Here is a 19,616-nt window from a genome sequence, read left to right as displayed (position 1 = left end):
TGCCATCACGTAAACGTTCCACATTCATTCCTCAACCCATCAATCATCCTTCAATCTCAAGGGCAAGTCATGTATAACATACTTAAAAATCTTGTGCTCCTTTGAGTAAATCTACTTTTAACTTCTTTGTACCTGGTCTTGGAATGATCTTTCAAGTTATCCAAAGCAGGACGACTCGGTAACCATAGAAGAATATAAAAATGTGATCAAAGACTACTTGATCACTGAATGTACAGGTTTTTTTTTCTAAAAATGCAACCTACATTATAACAAGAACGCATTGCTCAACGTAAAATTATTTAATTTATGCACCTTTCTGTTGTTTATTTATAATGTCTTTTTATGTCTGTTCATTTTTCTTTAATGGTTTTTTTATTGTGAAACTTCATGTATCATAGAAGGAGACTTTGAATGTCAGTGAAATGATTCCAGGTGAATTAGGTGTCCAACAAAATAAATAAATAAACAGGTTCAGATAAAAATGTCTTTCTGATGTCGGCTTTGGGCTTCATTAGCATGTCAGACCAGGATCAGGTCCTCGCCCAGACCACAGCTTTGGCTTTCTCTGTCTGTCAAGGAAGTGAGAAGCATTTTAAAACAATATACAGGGATATTCATGATCTCTGCAAACAGCTCACATTACATATAGTACTATAGAAAAACAGCAATGAATTTAAAGTTTGAAGCATTTAATTGCTTTGCTGTTTTCCTTTGAAACATTTTCTGAAACTGAAATGCTCCAGGTTTGCCACTGAATCTGCCAGGGCTGTTTCTATTAATTCTATGATTTTATGAAAATTTACCGTATATCCCAAACACCAGTGCCCATACCTTTGATATGCGCGCATTTCTCTTTGAACATTCCGCTTGCCGTGAACAAACTGAACACCACAAGCGAAAACGCAATTGTCAAAACTTCCATCTCGGTAAATGGAAAAGCCATCTGTTTCCTCACCTTTAAAGCAAAAAATGATTTCTATAACCAGGTATATTGCATTATGTGCTATGAAATATAGATAAATATATTCCATTATTTCATTATTAAATATTCTAGTTTCTTTAAAAAAACTGGCATCGTAACATCCGGGTGTCTAACATGGCAATGAGAGAAAGCTGTAACACTCATAGAACGTAGAATTAACACGAATTTTCCAGCTGTAGCCTGCTTTATCAGACCAAAATATACACATACATTGACCAAAAGTCTCATCTTTAAATGCGTGGTATCATATGAAAAGTTACTACATAAACATTCAAGTCATGATATAGACAAAAACCAAACAAGTCAACGCACTGCTAAACCAAGTGTGTGAGCCTCGCGATGAGCATATGCAAACCTGCAATGCCACATTTCAATACTTTTAAATACTTTGTTGATGAATGCATTATCATAACATTAATGACAAACACGCAGTAGGAGAATAAATTACTTACAATATTCATTGGATTCTTAAGCCTCACAGCGTACACAAGGGCAAATAATCTTTTTGCAAGAGGGACACTTTTCTAGGAAGATATATCCGTATGTAATGAGTGAAACGTGACACTGAAAAACAGTCACCTGTCCCTGGGAAAACAATACGTTGCCCGAGTCGTGATACCGATCGTTGTGGTCGAGCTGGTAGACCTGTCATTTAACTCTTAGCTGTGTTTGAACTAACTTCCCTTTGGAACTATGGCAACTAGATTATACTACAATTCATCAACATCTTCACTTCCCACTTTCAGTGTACGTCCATTGTGTTTTGGCAAAATATGTTTCCATAACATTAAACCATCACGTCTGTATGTCCGTGCAATTATACGGTGACCTTGCATCCTGTTTATTTTTCTTTGTACAACATTGGGCAAACAGGTTATTGGGAATGTCCTTGCAGCTTTTCATTTAGAACATCTGCTTCCTAATGACATGGTAAAAAAAAATATAATGAGTAGCCATGATCGGTATTGTATTTCAGGTATAATGGCTTTGGGTATTTGTTTGCATTCAGCTTAAAATTGAAGATAAGAAGAAATGATTTGCCTGTTTTGCAGTTTAACAAACAGGAACGCTTTAGAGCATGCAGTTCAGCTGTAAGTCCAGTGAGATGGCAGGAGGTGGAGTGGTGACGAGGGGCGGGAACAGTTTTTGATCGACAGCTCATCCCAAGTCAGTGTCAGGTAATGAAGAAGAGCTGTTGGTGATTACAAGGACGATCAGGGCAATAGATTTAAGGCAGTTTGTCAGAAGACTATGGGTGAGAGCGGAGATGGGAATTAAAGAGTTGCAATTATTTTACTACTTGTTCTTAAGTACATTTTTTGGTGACATTGCACTTTTCACTTCTGCTTTTTACTTTTATCCAAAGAAAAAGAAATTTAACTTCACTTTATTACATTTGTGCTGCTCAACTTCATCCAAAGTGATTTATAACTGTTTAACCATTTATACAGCAGGGCAATAGCTGGAGCCGCTATGGGTTGGTGCTTTCCTTTAAGGCAAAGCAGCATTTGCAAAATCTGAACATGCAGCCTTGAGGTTATAACCTGTCATCCCAGTGTGCTATAATACCAACTTCCCCATGGTCAAAGGATATTGCCTGTCATTTGCAACCCACATAACATTTAAGCAATTTGTTAGTATAGTGAAGAGTTAACATTTTCCTCTGTAATGTAGCCAGTCATAGTTCACTGCTGTTTTGTGCTGTACTGATTAACAACCGATTTCATTCGAGGGCTTATCAAGTGATGGCAAGACAGGAAAAAGATGTGAGTATAAATATGTTTTCTGTGCTCTTGAACTAAATGACAGAGAGAATCTTTTACTAATTTACGTGTATTGAATATGCTTGTAACACATTAGAAGTAAGTTAAATCACCTGTTTTATAAAGATTAAAAGACACTTTCATAAAGCCTGAAAAAAATCATTTAAATGCACTCACTATTATTGGTTTAAAGTACTTTCATTTGCCCAGAAGTGCTACTGGAAAGTTGCAAATGAACATATAATTGTACAACAGACGTCCAGAAGGTTCAATGTTATGACAATGTTCAATATTTACTATGCTAACTGTACGAGTTCTGTAAATGAGAAACAGGAGCGTGATGGTAGCACTGAACAGATACTGTAATGTATAAAGTGTACATTGGCTATACATCCATTTACACTTACATGATATGTTGTTGGGGGTGCGGTGGTGCAGTGGGTTGGACCAGGTCCTGCTCTCCAGTGGGTCTGGGGTTCGAGTCCCACTTGGGGTGCCTTGTGACGGACTGGCGTCCCGTCCTGGGTGTGTCCCCTCCGGCCTTACGCCCTGTGTTGCTGGGTAGGCTCCGGTTCCCTGTGAGCCCCTATGGGACAAGCGGTTCAGAAAGTGTGGGTGATGTGTTGTTGGGTGGTGTAGTAGCACAGCAGGTTTAGCCTGTGCCTGCTCTCCAGTGGGTCTGGGGGTCAAGTCCCACTTGGGGTGCCTTGTGACGAATGGGCATCCTGTCCTGGGTGTGTCCCCTCCCCCTCCAGCCTTGTGCCCAGTGTTGCCAGGTTAGGCTCTGGTTTTCTGCGCCCCTGCTTGGGACGAGAGGTTTCAGATAGTGTGTGTGAGTGAGGTGTTGTCATCTTTGTCTCCTATAGCTGTAAGAAACTAGCCACTATGGTCTTATTTTTTATTAATTCGATCTGCCTTATTGACAGTGTCTAATTTTTGGAGGAGCACCAAATGTAATTTATTGAAAAGATACACGATATAGATTTTCCGTGACTTGAATCTGTATAAGATGCAAACATTACTCGTGGTCTAGAACACAGTCCAACTTTTGACTTTAGTTTTTTTTTCTTTTTAACTCGTACAAGGTATATTAAAGTAATACTTTTCTGAAAGTAAAAGTAATTATCTTTGACTGTTTACCTCTCATAGGGAACAAGACACTTAAGGATTTGGTGTTGGAGGAAATTGAGACTTGGTGTGTTTATTAGAGTACATTGAATTATGCCTTCGGAAGGTGTGTTGGATTTTATTTTCACCCTGAATTAACCTCTGGGTTTTGTCCCAGCCTTAGCTCCAGGCCAGTTTTGTTTTGGTAAACCTACTGGCCACCATCTTCCAGGCCCCTGTGGCCTTCTGAATCCCTAAATTGCCCACAATATCAATTAATTTCAGATTTTCGTCATGAAATCACAGAATTGATTTAAAAAATGAACACATTCTTACATTAAGATGCATTACATTTATGTCAGGAATAACCTGAAATCACAATGCCCCTCTGCAGATGTAGATTATGACAGTGCTAATACTGCTTAGTAGTTTTGTCTGATGTCTTGGGCTGTATAGAGCTGCAAGGAGCGCTTCTCTGAATGTGAATGGCAGTTGCTCAGCGTTCACGACCAAGTGAAATGTGTTGTATTTATCCTTATGAGGTTTTAATCTTTTCCAGTAACTAATTTTTGTCAAGATGTTGTAAACAAAACATTTATGTTGCTATGCAACAAATAAACACTATATTCTGCACATTTGCTGCTGCCTACAGAATAACAGTCCATGTAAATATATAATTATATTATCAATATAAATATTAATGCTGTAAATGTTACTTTGTGGCTGTTTCAAAGATGAATGTGAAAACGGTGTACAGAGCTTGAAACAGTGACCTGTTCGGTTCCTTAATCAAATGAGAAGTGGGGGGGGGGGGGGGGGGACAACCGAACACAATGTTATAATAATAAGGTAAGAAGTGCTGCTAAACTAAATGGAGCATATAGACTTTACAGACAACCAAACATTGGTGTGTCGTGAAATCAGAAGGTAAGGACCTTCAGTTCTTGCATTTCCACATTTTAATTATTTAATAAACTGAACTGGGTCACATCAAATTAAAGATTGGAAAAGCATACAGGTACATAATACAAGTGCAAAAAGGTTACATTATTTAGCAAAGGTGATTGGATACTGCTAAGAAGAAAAAAAAAAAAAAAGATTACCAAATCCTCCAGGGTTTATTTGTATTACCATGAAAACTGAATGTTAACTTTACTAAAGGAAGAAAGTTAGATGCTTGAAAGAAGCACATATTTAAAACAGATAACATGTAGTATAGATCATAGCAATAAAACATGTTTTCTTGCTAAATATGTATCCTTGAGGGGCCAGGAACTGTACCCTCTCTTTGGATTCAGCACATAAATTCTTGGGCGTAAAAACAGAGATGCTCCTAAAAGCCAAAAAAAAAAAAGAAAAAAAAAGTGCAGACCTTAGGGGTTCCTCCCTAGACTTATTTAATTTACATTCACCTGCTTTATCAAAGCCTCCGCAATTGATTATTCCCGTCTTGGAGACTGAGAGACAGACACACACACACACACACACACACACACACACACACACACACACACACGCACTAGTCTGGATGACATCATGTGAGTGGATGAGACCGAACACACTCCGCGCTCCCGCTGCTGGGTGGATGAGCACAAGGGAAGGGGGGAGGATGCGCTCTCGCACCGAGGAGTTGGAGGAGCTGGAGATGCGCGCCCCGCGGGATGCAGTGCGCCATGATCGCAGCCCGCTCTGCCGTTAGCGCTCCGCGGTGAGTGGCCAACTGGCTTCTCGTTCTCCTCCATCATCATCATCATGCAGAAGAAGAGAAGCTCCGCTGTTGCTATGTCCCCCCATCGCATCGCCACTATGCCTTTGATTTGAATGAAAGCCCAAGATTCACTTCAGCACCGTCTCTGCAAAACCGGCATGGCTGATCAACCAGTCCGCGTTAACTAGCTACCCACCTAACTACTTTCACTTTCGCTTCGTTGCCAGTTATACCCGTAACTAGTAGCCTCCCGCACGGTAACATGATTGAGAATCAAGGGTTAGTTAGTTGATGCTCAACTTGACAGCGACGTGGAGACACGCTCGTTTCGGGCGGCAGTTGAGTTGTGCATTGTGATACCTTGGCTGGGAACAATAATAATTGCTATTACAATAATAACCAACGTGCCGTTATTTTCCTCCGTTATTTGCGCGCTCCCGCCGCGATAAGTTGCGCAGTGAAACGGCGCCAGATCGATACAGTTGCGCTTATTCGCCGTGTTCAGTTTGCAACATTCCGTATCTTCCCAAAACACGTTTTTATTTGTTTTTTTTTTAAAACCTTTTTTTTTCCTTATTTCCCCAACGCTTTCATCGTTACGAGACTAGTAATATCATCATGTCTGAATGCACGGATTTATACTACGTGGATTTACATACGTACGTTCCGCATGTTGTTCTCGATCTCCTCCGCCTTCCTTCCCCGCGCCGGCAGCCCCCTTTTTGTCTCCTATTATGCTATGCCTTGCCAATAAATATTTTAATTTTACAGTTTAAAATGCTGTCCTCGAAGCTCCAGATTTTCACCCTGAAATGCCATTTGCACCTTTTGGGGGAGGGGGGGAAAAAAAAACATGCATTTTTAAAACGTGGATTTCACAAAGAGATGGGAGTCACTTGTGATGTCATGTGTCATGATAGACATTTTTTTTTTTTTTTTTTTCTAAGTTCTGCTCATTGTCGTTGTTATTTTGGCCGTTTTAATTTGCTTGGAACAATTTAGTGAAATTTTAGCAAGAGTGCCAGCAAAATTGCCAAATTATTAATTGTAAGCGCAGGGATCAGATAATCTTTAAAATGTTTTAAATGTGTGCTTGAGGATAAAACTGCAGTCTGTTACAGTGTTTCTGGTGGCAGGTTAACAGGTTATATAATGACACAGGGTGGTGGTTAAAGGCAGGTGCAGTTCTTGGTCTCCTGTCTGCGCCCCTGCCAACAGACACCTATTTTACACACTGCTGGTGAGGCACCATGAGAGTGAACAGATCTCTCTCTATTCAGTCTCTGGGGGGTGTTGATCTGTCTGCTCAAATACTTGCTCTTTTTCATCTTTTGTCAAAAGATTGGTATGATGGTATGCCAGTCGAGTTTTCCGTGAGGACAGCAGGCGGTGTAGCGGTTAGAGCTGTGCCTTGCAAACTGAAGCCTGGTGTAAATTGCACACCAGCTGTAGTACCTTTTGATCAGGATACTTACCTTGGATTAATACAGTAAAAATGGTCTACTGTATATGTGGCAGGGGGGTGCGGTGGCGCAGCGGGTTTGGCCTGTGCCTGCTGTCCGGTGGGTCTGGGGTTCCAGTCCCCCTTGGGGTGCCCTGTGACGGACTGGCGTCCCGTCCTGGGTGTATGTGTGTGTCCCCCCTCCAGCCCTATGCCCTCTGTTGCCGGGTTAGGCTCCGGCTCCCCGCGACCCCGCTTGGGATGAGCGGCCTCAGCCAATGTGTGTGTATGTGGCTACTCGGTTATATGTCTTGTAGCGGACAAAACTGACTTTGTATGTTGTCTTTTTGTCAAAGGTGTGTGCTAAATAAGGAACAATCAACCCGTCTGCTGGTAAATGCACTGGAACTGGCTGTATTTACTTTGGAGAACAAATGTTTTCTGTGCGAAGTTGGATAAGACGATATGTCCTAGTTCCAAGTCCTTTTGAAGCAATAGCCAGTAAATGTAAACACTGTGGGACTGAGCCGGTTTGATCAGCGAGGACCTCGGATGCACCTGCGTGTTACAGCATGTGTACCTGGTGGTGTTGAAACCCTCCTCCGGCACTCCTTCTCAGAAATTGAATCGCCAAATACGAATTTATTTTCCAGAATGCACCTGACCTTTTTGTGGTTAATCCTTACAGGCACTGGAAGTGGGCTAAATGAGTAGAAATTCAGAATATGGAAATGTAGAATGAACATTTAGATTTCGCAATAATGTCTCTGAATGGGGCTTTAGAGCTCTTCATTTTCATCATATGGCCTCATTAGACAGTTTCAGATTTCTGTGGTATTGCTTCATATTTTTGTGTGTTCACCACTGGTGGAAGACATGCCTTTCTACATCTGGTTACATTTCCTCAAGCAAATTGCTGAAGTAGCTCATGTTTTTACTCATTTGCATAAATTTGGTTGTGTTTTATTCAGTCAGTTTAAGGATAATACTGCAGGGACCCTCCAGGGACTCGAGCTTGAAAGACTGTGTCTTTAACTACTATGCCACCTGCTGCCTTTCAGCTCAGATACTGGATGGTAATGCTTTATATACAGAAAGCTTGTTTGTCCTGCAATGAAGGAACAGCTTATGAGTAATTTCCATCTGATTCCCTTAGCATGCTGCTTTTTAGGTTCTTATTTTTTTTTTTAAAGATGGATTATACGTATTCTAAGTATTATATGTGGATGTATTATTACTGTAATGGATTTCTTTTTTCTTACTGTATATACTTATTTTTCAAATACCCATTAAATACATTTTGTGTGTGCTTTTTGATATATAATGTTCAGATAATCATACACTACATTTATGAAAATAAACAAACCTCAAGAGTCAATTTTCTTTCTCTTGCAGCTCTTGTGTTTTCTTAGATTTATGGTGTAACTTGACTCGTTTCATAGTATGTATTTCCATTATCCTAAAACATCAGCTTGTACAGTGTGTGATTAATGCTCAGTGGGGTGTGAAAACTGGGCAAAGGTAGGGAAAACAGATGGCAAATGTATCAAATTTGCTGAGCCCTGGCATTATTAAATATGCATTCCTAAGACATCCCATTGCCTTGGGATGGAGTAGGTGACTTCACAGAGGAATACATATTAATCGACCTCACCAAGGGAAGCAGTTTTCTTTTGTTCTTCTAAAGTCGTCTTCCTTAAGGAAAAGAACACACATTTTATATATGTGAATTTCTTTCAATTTTTTTTTTTTTTATTCATAGACTTTTCAAAGGTGTATCATTAAAGAAAACAATGAAATAATCAAAGAAAAAATGTATTGGAATACAACCTCAAGTCTACTTTGAGTGGAAAAAATATCAAATAAAAACAAGATAAAATAACGGCTTTCACAAAAGTGAAGGTGAATTTTAAAACTTGCTTGAATTTCATCATATGAACCATTTATAAGACCCTGTATAGCTCATTCTTATCTAGCTGCCTTGAAAGGCAGCCACAGATTCATAGTTTTTCCTGCATCAAAAGACATCACTAACATTCAGTCCGGTGACATTTGGTATAGTAAGAATCTAAAAGGGATAAATTTTCCCTGTTAATACAAGAAAACCTAGGCACATCCTAGGCCATGTGGAAAATATTTATTGTGCGTATTTTTTAAATAAATACATTAGAATTCCTCTCTCTATGTTGCAACTGAATGTATCTAGAAGTCTTTCTGCATGCCAGGTATAACTGCCCGGGAAACTTCAATAGTTGTTTATAGGCAGCTCCAAAAGCATAGTTTTTTGCACAATTTTCAGAAACCTGAATAAACCATTCACTACAATTTCTGAGAAATCTCAAGATGGTGTTTATGCTTTGCCATTGTCTCCTTGCAGTGCTGCAACAGACATTGACTATAAATTCATGTCCATGGCAACAAAAATAGCCACGAAGAAAACCGAGCCATAAAGCAGATGTGATGTGGAGTTTGAAATGTTAGCCTGGGAATATGAAAATGTTTGTTTCGGCAATAGACTAGATATGACATGAGATGTGGGGCAGGTCTGATGCTTTCCTATAAGTGTGGCTGACAACAAATTATCAACAAAGAAGAGAAAGGGTTAATCAGCTAATGCCATCAAGACAAAAAATGGTTCTTTAATTTCTTTCATAAGAGGATGTGCTGCCACTACTAACTTGTGTCATCATGATTTACTTATTTTTTGTTTCTCGGGGGGCGCAGTGGTGCAGCGGGCTTGGCTGGGTCCTGCTCTCTGGTGGGTCTGGGGTTTGAGTCCCGGTTGGGGTGCCTTGTGATGGACTGGCGTCCCGTCCTGGGTGTGTCCCCTCCCCCTCTGGCCTTACGCCCTGTGTTGCCAGGTTAGGCTCCGGCTTGTCGCGATCCTACTTGGGACAAGTGGCTTCAGAGAGAGTGTGTGTGTGTGTGTGTGTGTGTGTGTGTGTGTGTGTGTGTGTGTGTGTGTGTGTATTTTTCGCTTGAATAGTTCCCTTCAGTTACATTAACCTAGCAGTCACTGATGTGTTAAAGGCTGCCTTAAGGAAATACGAAAGCAGTAAGGCTTTCCTAATGTTTGCAGTGAAGAAACTGCATATTTTCACCTGCTGTAAGTAGCTGCGAGTTTGCATAGTTAAAAAGTTCCATTAATTATGTAAGCACTTTTATCCAATGTGTCCGCTATATAAATAGTGCAAATTTTGGGCCATCAGATTAATGTCCATACATCTGCATGGAAGTGCTGATATTATTTTAAAATCCTGATTTCTTGCTGCAAGTGTAACTTTCATGCTACATTTGTACGCTCTGTATTTTAAAGATCAAAGTGTGTGAAGTTTTCCGCCATAAACATGCTTCTAGCTGCTGCAGTTTGAGACAGAAAATCCATTTTCTCGTATCTGCAATGGTCATGCAGCAGAAAAAAATGCATATATAAAAATTTACAATGTAGATGTATATCTCTAATCCACTGCTTTCCAGGGATCCATATCATTAGATAGTTAACAGCTTAAAAATCTTGTCAATTACTGCATATAAATGAAGTTTTAAGTCCTGTTGCTCTTCCTCATTTACATATCTGTCAAATAGCTATTTATAGTATTAAACTGTGAGTCAGATGGGGGGCCCAAGTAGGAGAAAAAGAGCCAATCATAGGAGACGAAGATGTCTGCGCAGCCAATCAGCATGGTGCAATGCTCGGCCGACATCCAGTCCATGGGCCAATGGCGTTCCATCGCTGCAAAGCTTCCTGTCCCCATTGGCTGTTAAAAGGATGCAGCTACAGAAATCATCCCGAGTTCTAGAAGAGTCCTGTTACTGGCTGAGTCGACTGGAAATGATAAAATGGGACAGCATTATTTATAGACAGAAAAATGCCACCACTTCTATAAATACATGGCTTTTTGCTGCTATTTGACTTGCTCTTTAATGTGAGCCCGAATCACGGTTTTGTGTAAATTCTAAGGCAAAAGCTTCATTTTATATTAACATTGCAAATGCGATTTGAGTGTGTGTGTGTGTGTGTTTTGCAAGTGATTATAATGTGAGCAAACAGCTTGTTTACGGCTTTTTCTTTTGCTACAGCGAAGTTGCTCACAGCATGAAAAGTTGTTTCAATTCGGCGTTTACTTGGAATAAATACTTCTAATTCCTTCTTTTTGTCTGAATTCCTGAAAAAGAAAATCTAAATAAAAATTTCAAATAGACTGGATAGATTATGGAAATACCAAGCGGAACTGCATTATTTTTCACTGATATAAAGACCATAACTATCTTTACTGCTGCAAGAGCTTCAGCTGCATCAGCCATGGTTTTCTCACCTGCCCTTGCCGAGATTCACATAATAGGCCCTAGAATTATGTTGCTGCATACAGCTGAGATTCTATTTAAGAATTGTAATATGTATCTGTTAAATATAATGAAAATGCATGATAGGTTTGAAAAATGCCTGCTACCCTTCCCTGCTGAAAACAATAGGGCTTTCAAAGTATGGACTCAGCTATGGAACTGGCTGCCTCCTTATTTAGACTGAGAACTGTAATATCCTCATCAATCTCAGTTTTCAAACTATGCCACTGATCTGCTGAAAATTTATGGGATACTGAATGTATTTGTAAGGACAGGCGTTTCATTGTGATTAATTTTAGGATGCTGTGTCGCTGAATTTATTGTTGTATAGTTTTTTTTCTAGGAAGTGGCTTTTATGTGGTCTTTGTCAAGACACATGTAGGTTGGACAATATGAAATGGCTGTTTAAATTCAGGAGAAGGGTGAAGACATATTTTCAAATCTTTTGCCTTTAACAGAACTTAGTTTTTGAGGAACCACAAATTACATTAATTTGGCACGCATATGAACGTGAAAATATAGTGAATAAAGAAACAAAATGCCTTGTTGTCATACATAGTGTGTTTTCCCTTTTGAGAGGGTTATAATAATTGCACAATATGAATTGTTTTTTTGTTACATTTTATGCAGTCTAAATTTAAGTAAAACACTTCAATAAATTTTCTTCAGCCTGAGAAATTAGTCCTTATACATTTATATAACTTCAGATGCAGTCCTGTCTAGGCTTAGTTTTTTCATGTATTTGTACACTAGATTGGTAATTACGTGTTTGTTATACAACCAGCAAGCACACACACATTTTCAGAACCACTCATCCCATACGGGGTCACGGGGAACCGGAGCCTAACCCGGTAACACAGGGTGTAAGGCTGGAGGGGGAGGGGACACACCCAGGACGGGACACCAGTCTGCCACAAGACACCCCAAGCGGGACTCGAACCCCAGACCCACCAGAGAGGAGGACTGTGGTCCAACCCACTGCGCCACCACACCCCCAACCAGCAAGCATTTATTTGAAATTATTTGGCTACCATTGGGGTAAAAACAAACACGGAAACATTGTGTTTTAAGTCGATTTGCTGCCCGGGAATGAAAGACAAAACATTTCATACTTTGGTGTTCCTCAGGTTGCAGGCACCGGTCCGTTGAGAGTGATGCAAAAAGGTATGAACAATATCTGCCTGTTTGTGATAACTTAGTGTTACTTTTTGTTTTTCTTTTGCGTCAACTCCCACCCTTCTTGGTCGATTACTGTGCTGTTGGGCAGTGGTTAAAAGTGTTTTTTTTTTTTTTTTCTTTTTTCCCCTTCACATCCTAACAGTTGTAATATGGCAACTAGGCTGCACTGCAAGTTAGTCAACTCAGGTCTTCAGCTGACCATAAATCTCTATAAGAACAGTAAATTGTGAACTTTTAATCCTTGTAACTCCTTTATGAAGAAATTAAGTCTTCACATTTGTGGCATTTGCACATCTGACTAATGGCGTTTTCCTCTTGAGCGTAAACAAGCTGTGTTGCTACCTTGGGAAAAGAGAGTGCTGGGTCACATGCAACACTGAGCTGACTGCCATCCCAAAGGGCCTTAACAAATTTGTAACTGTTTCCCAGCAGGGTTTATGCTGTGCAAAATGTCAACGCCTCCCGCTGAGTTTCTGAGCGTCAAAACTGCCGATGGACGTTGCAGGAGTTTGTAAATGTGCTTGTTTCCTCAGCTGAAGTTTCCAAAATATTTTGGCATCCTGAACAGCTGTTGTCAGTTTCGAAAACGTGTCATCATTTACTGTTTATTATTTGTTGTGTTTGCCGATGCAGGCTGCACATTAGTGGCAGCACATGGGTTGGGATATGATTCTGATTTAAATTGCAGGCACATAAATAATTCCATGTCTCATAGGCACAGTGCAGTACGTTTGGTAGCGGAGTCCTCTCAAGACATACATGTACATATTCAAATTTCGGAGGTACTGATTGGTCAGCTAAGAACTGTCCTGGTTGGCTGTCACCCTCCCACATGCAGCGATGCTCGCGGTGCGAGGAAATCCTTTGATCTAAGCAGATTAGAGGCATGCACGACGCAGCAGTCTATCTGTGCTCTTCAAGAAGGATGGGATTTGGGTCTAAAATAAGTCGTAAGCCTCCGGAGCCTTATGCTTATTTACCATGTCAGCACGCCACGAGTGTGTCTCAGGGTGCCGGCGTTTGCCGCTCCGAATGTGGGACTCTGAGACATTAACGGAAGCGGCTAATAATAAAGACCTTCCAGACCGAGGTTTCCTCAGTTGCCATGACAGTTATTAGAGGCTAGAGAAATTGAATTGGCTCTCGCGTTGCACCATGGGAGCTGGGGTGGCCCAGATCACCCCCACGATGACTGACATTAGTCCCGCTTTGTCACAGACACACGGTTGCTGAACAGACACGTCTTGATTCCATTCTTTCAGATTGATTGTTTTAAAAAAAAAAAAAAAAAAAAGCAATGCTGTCGGTGTCTTGATGCCCGAGGTTCAGTGTCAACAGCTTTTTTTTTTTTCCCCCCCTCTTTTTCCTTCTGTTTCTTTTCTTGTTTCTTGTTAGTGGGAACGTGGACGGGGTGACAGGCATGTGAACCAGCAAGCATGTGTTCTGCCATGGAGGAGTGAAGGAATAAGACGCCCTGCAAGGCATCAGCTACAGTACAATGCCTGTCCACCAGATCTCTGTGGTCCCGGCCAAAGAGACAGCCAACAATGGGAGAAGTTCCGGCAGGGGCAAAGAGAGAAACAAGGACGAGGTGAGCGCATGTTTACCCATTTCAAGTGGTTTTCATCCTTGATGGTGGAGCAACTTTTTAAATGTCAATGTAATGCTTTATTATAAGGGAAATTAAGCTTTACAATAAGCCTTATGTTTTGCAGTGAAAACTAATTTTGGTCATTTTTTTTTTGGCACTAGAACAGTTATTTATTGCCAATTAAGGAATAATTGTTGAATATCAATCAGGGATTGTATTTGAAGCACTGTGCTTTGAGAGCATGACATAGGTATACATCAGCATCGAGTCCTGCTTTGTCTTCCAGCTTTACACGATATGTTGCCGAAAATAGTTTTAAAAATGGAAAATCATTGGCAATATGCTGGAAATGGGAGAAGGGGTCTGACTAGTTTGAAATGGCCTATTTGGAGGCTGGGTTAGGTTACTTCTGTGATGACTGTCCATGAGTCAGACTGGTTTCAGCGTGGCTGTGTGGATCATGGGAAATAATAAACAGATGCGGAATGTCAGAGTGCTGCTGGCTTTTTTTTTACATTTCCATTTGAATTTGTTTAAATTTGTGAGACAAGTCTTTATCCCTAAATGACTGCTCACGTGGACTGCTTCCGTGACCCGAAAACAGGATCTCAGGGTGTTGGACTAATCTTGTTTGCTTCTCACTGGCACTGCCATGACTGATAATACCACACCATGGTCTGACTTGACCGAGCAGTAGAGTTCCTTCATTTTACCTGACCACCTGACTGTGTTCTTTATTGTATAATCTCACCATCTGACTCCACTTCTGCTCCTACACCTGTTCTGTCCAGCTTGCACAGCCTTGCTGTTTTGTCTGGACAGCATATATGCAGACCGCAGGTTCTGGTTTGGTCTTTGAGGAATAGGTGATCCGGCAGAGGAAATGTGCCCATTGATTTCCGTGTCCAGGATCTTCTGAGCAGCGTTGCATCACGTGATCATCTCAACGACTTCTTGTTGCCATAAGAGATTGGTGCCAGAATTCGGTATTGATTTACAGCTTCTTAAACACTTTTCGCTCTCCGTTAATAACCCTTTAATTTAGGACGATACGATTTCTGCTCCAATTTTCTGAAACATTGACCCACTTGCTAATAGCATGCTGTGAAGCCAGCTGATGTTTTTCATCACCTACTGTATGAGAAATGGACAAAACCGGTGTTGCTCTAAGCAGATGAGCTCAAGGGTTTCGTATAATTCCCGTATTTGTCCGACATTACTGACATGTGTTCAGGTGGCCCCGCCCTCCTCCTCAGATCTCGGGTTTGGGAGGTGTATAACTGAAGGATTAGAACAAATTCCACCTGGGAGAACCTTGTTTATTTTCTGCCCGCATCTTGCTTAAGTGTATAGTTTTTATCTTTCACTTCTTTACGTTTCCTTTGAAATTACTTAAAATCTGTCATGAAACGAGACATTTATGGTTCCTTCATGGACAAATATGGGACGGGACGTGATTTGCTGCGAGATTTACAAGTCAGAACAGGGGTGCAAATTGTTTACCGTGCAGTCAGGTTGGAGTGAACGGAAACAAGTAGGTTGTTTTTCCATGGGACATCAGGCGGTTATGTTTTCTTATCTTTTTATATACATGCATTCCTGTTTTCACTGGGGAGACACGTCTGGAATGACGGCATTCAGACGTGTCTGGTGGAGGTTTGCAGCTTCTACGTATTTGCTCTTGCAATTGCGCCTAGAAGAAATTACGTGTGAAATTGAGTGTTAATTTCTAATTATCTGTGTGTGTGTTGGATTATTTTCTTCATTGCTGTCATCACACTGATATGTTGTGCACTGCAAAGATAGAACACTAAGAGAACATTGTGCCACAATGCAGTTTATATTGGCAGGAAGTTCTGGACCGTAGGGAAATGTGGGCCTTCATGTAATTTCTCATTGTTGATTTTAGGATGAATCATAACAGTTTTGCCGTTCTGACGGTGGAAAGGATGGCTGGTGTTTTCACTGTATTGCGTTTTTGCAGGCAGGAGGAACGTTCTGAGATTTGGCTTTGCAATCAAGCATAAGCACTTCTCTTTACCTTGCATAGTGTAAATAACACTGTTACCATGGGAATAATGTGGTCGCTGAGATACAGTGCAGGGGTGAGAAGGGGACAGCTCTTGGCAACCTAAGCTGCATGGTGTGAATGCAAGGTATTGCAGCTTGGATCAATATTTATTTGCTGGGCAGTGTTTTCCACATAAATGATGATCTTATTTGCCAAAAGCTATAATTTTTCTCAAATTGTTAATTCATTCCAAAGCACTTGCGCCGTAGTGTGATTGAAATGTCCACTAAAATCATACAGCAATAAATACAGCACACGGGCTTCTTGTTAAATAATTACAACGGGTTAAACATTATTATGGTTTGGCAGTGTGCCACCGTGCTGTATTTTCGTGTTCGCCTGCCTTCCAAAGGCAAGTCCTTTAACGCAATCTCGCATTACTGAAAGACAAAATTTAACAGTAAAACTAATGGTAAAATATTGTGTTCCCCCAAAAGTGACACCCATTTATGTTAAAATATCACCAAACCAACACAATTACTCCAGTAGTTAATATCAATTATCATAACAGAACAAGAGTTTCCCTTCAGTAATTACTCTAATACTCATTGTGTATTACTCTCCATACTCAATGTGTTCATTCAGCTTTTTCGTAGCTATTGTGCACCACATATTTAATAAAACATGAGCTTCATCCAACAGGCCACAGATGTATTGATGTAAAAATGTATTTCAGATTAAACGGTCACTCCAAATTGGTGGTTGGGTATGTTGTTGAAATCACTCTGTTGCCAAACCCTCACATAAAGCTGAAAACCATGTCTGACCCTGTCACGACACAAATTTTACTGCATACTGTATGTTACATTAAGCCTGTGGTTGCACAAAATGAATAAAACATACTAAACATGTTTACAAAAATATATTGTAATTACTAATAAGTATAAGAGTGAATATACATTTATATGACCCACACATACACATTGGCTGAAACTGCTTGTCCCAAGGGGGATCGCGGCGAACCAGAGCCTAACCCGGCAACACAGGACGCAAGGCTGGAGGGGGAGGGGACACATCCAGGAGGGGATGCCAGTCCATCGCAAGGCACCCCAAGCTTGACTCGAACCCCAGATCCACCAGAGAGCAGGACCCTGCCAAACCCGCTGTGCCGCCGCACCCCCCCCCCCCCCCCATTTATATAACCTCTGGTAAATAAATTCCCCCACATCTCCCTCTGTTCAAGTGGCTTTTCCAAACGTCAACGACAAGTGTTTCAAGTGAAATTTTCATCACCACCAAGTCTGCTGTCTTACAGTGGCTTTGTTTCCCACTCAGTATGTGTGGAGTTTGCATGTTCTCCCTGTGTCTGTGTGGGTTTCCTCCGGGTGCTCTGGTTTCCTCCCACACTCCAAAGATATGCTGTTCAGGTTCCCCTGTTGTGTGTGTGAGTGACAGAGTGAGTGTCTTTCACTGATGTATGGATGAGTGACCCATTGTAAGTAGTCTATCTAGCAGTGTACGTCGCCTTGGTGAATAAGGCGTGTGGGCTCATAACACTACATAGTATCGATTGGAAGTCGCTTTGGAGAAAAATAAATAAATAAATGTAAATGTAAGTCAAGCCTGACCCATAGCGACCACCTGAGTGGTTCTCGGGGCAAGGGAGGAACGGAGGTGGGTTGCCAGGTCCTGCTTCTGCATGTCGGGGGAGACACGCAGGGGAGAAACGCGGAGCCGCTGTGCACCCGAGGTGGGACTCAAACCCCAGACCCACCAAGCAATGAGGTACTGACCTGCTGTGTCACCACCCCCCTCCCGCCTAAGTTAAAGTCATTTTCAATTACCTGTGTGTGTGTGTGTGTGTGTGTGTGTGTGTGTGTGTGTATTACACTGTACTGAACTCCCTACAATCATTCAGCCATTTATACAGCAGAGCAATGTATCTAGCAGTATGTAAGTCATTTTTGACAAAAGTGTCATCTAAATACTAGTTAGTAACCATTGTGAGTCACTTTGGAGGGAAGTGTCTGCTTAATGAATAAACGTTTCATACTGCTCAGCTGTCAGGAGGCATGTGAAATCCCAGTTCCATCCCTATAATAAACACAAAGAAATGCCTCTTAAGTTCAAGTGGGGTATTAAACGAAACTCCATGTGAAGTTGAATTCTTGTAACTTAATGACTCTATTGTCATACAATTAATGCTTGCAGCAGGTGAGGTGGTGGTTAATGTCACTGCCTTGAACTCAAAGGACCCTTGTTTGAATTCCTGTATATGCTGTATAGTCTTAATCAAGGTACTTACCTTGAATTGCTCCAGTAAAAATTACCCAGCTGTGTGAATGAATAAATAAATACTGCAAGCAGCTTAGTGTACAAACCCGACAGTGGAAGTTGCTTTGGAGAGAGGTGTCCGCTAAACGAAGTGTAAATAATATAATACAATTTAATTTATGGACTTGTCCAGGAATGGAACGTATAATTACAAATTTTCGTGTGGATGTGATGTTTTGATGTATCAGATTCAATTTTAGATAAGTATGTAAAGGCATTTATAAGAAAATGCTCTAGGTGACCCGTCTTATATCTGTACCGCAGCGAAGGCAGACAAACACTTTTTATCGCTCTGAAAATTGCTTCTCCGGGTTTTTAGGAATGCACGTTCGGGTTTGACTGTGGCATGTGGCTGAGTTTACAGTGAATTCCCGGTCGAGCTGCGTGTCCGATAGGAGGGCCTGTCTTCTGGGCGGTTAGCGCACCGCAGAGCCCGGCACCTGAGACAAAGTGTCACGGACAGAATTCCCACTTCATAAACCCGACTTATCAGGTCATGTCGGTTCTTATCTTCGCGGTCCCCGCACAGACCAGTTTGTGGTTTGCGGGGTGTGGAGTGCAAAAATAGATCGCCGGCGGTGTGATTAATGTTTGCTTTGGCCTCGAACACAATTGACGAGCATAAAGTTGCCCCACTGCGGTTAATTTAAGCACTTCCCATAGGTACCCACCTGGCGGGTGTCCCCCCGCAAGTCAATTTCTGCAGAAGCAGTGCTGTGTGTCCTGCTGAACAGAGATTTTTCTTTTGCTTTCCTTCAATTCCAATACAGCTCATCTCCATATAGAGGATATCCTCGGCTGTTCATCTGCATCTTCATTTGTCCCCTTTGCTGATTTCGGCTTTGTTTTATTGTCGGCTATTTTATCCCCAAGGACAGCCAAACAATGTCTTGCCATTTTTCATGTGCTTCGGATACATACGTTTTTAAGAAAAACATGTTTAATAATGTTTTTAATGAGCATGCTGTTTCATCACACGTCACGTTCCCAGTATGGGAGCGACAGAAACCATGCTGTCCGACGCAGTGGCTTCGCACATCCAGCTTCTCCCAAAAACTGTTCACTTTCTGTTCTTGTCAATTATCTTTGAATTTCTGTTCTCATCTTTTTTTTTTTTTAAATTTTTTTTAACTTGCTGTGAGGCAGACGATGCATT

General features: G+C 41.1%; 1 protein-coding gene and 1 long non-coding RNA gene across 3 annotated transcripts in view; one reads left to right on the top strand and one right to left on the bottom strand.

Moving 5' to 3' along the window:
* Positions 1-437: 437 nt before the first annotated feature.
* On the bottom strand, positions 438-1,525 carry LOC108924568 (uncharacterized). Its single transcript, XR_001965318.1, has 3 exons — positions 1,435-1,525; positions 832-955; positions 438-569 (listed from the first exon to the last, which is right to left on the bottom strand). It is a non-coding gene; the product is annotated as an uncharacterized LOC108924568 (long non-coding RNA).
* A 3,880-nt stretch (positions 1,526-5,405) lies between these two features.
* marchf1 (membrane-associated ring finger (C3HC4) 1) overlaps positions 5,406-19,616 on the top strand; it is a 40,550-nt gene continuing 26,339 nt past the window's right edge. For both annotated transcript variants that reach the window (XM_018736053.2, XM_029259099.1), the window contains exons 1-2: positions 5,406-5,560; positions 13,920-14,115. In XM_018736053.2, coding sequence (XP_018591569.1) covers positions 14,023-14,115 — 93 coding nt within the window. In that variant the 5' untranslated portion in view covers positions 5,406-5,560; positions 13,920-14,022. The remainder of the gene's footprint in view (positions 5,561-13,919; positions 14,116-19,616) is intronic.

The sequence above is a fragment of the Scleropages formosus genome, chromosome 16, assembly GCF_900964775.1.
Source record: "Scleropages formosus chromosome 16, fSclFor1.1, whole genome shotgun sequence".
NCBI lineage: Eukaryota > Metazoa > Chordata > Actinopteri > Osteoglossiformes > Osteoglossidae > Scleropages > Scleropages formosus.
The sequence above is the reverse complement of the archived record's forward strand: the minus strand, read 5'-3'. Positions and strand labels throughout refer to the sequence as shown.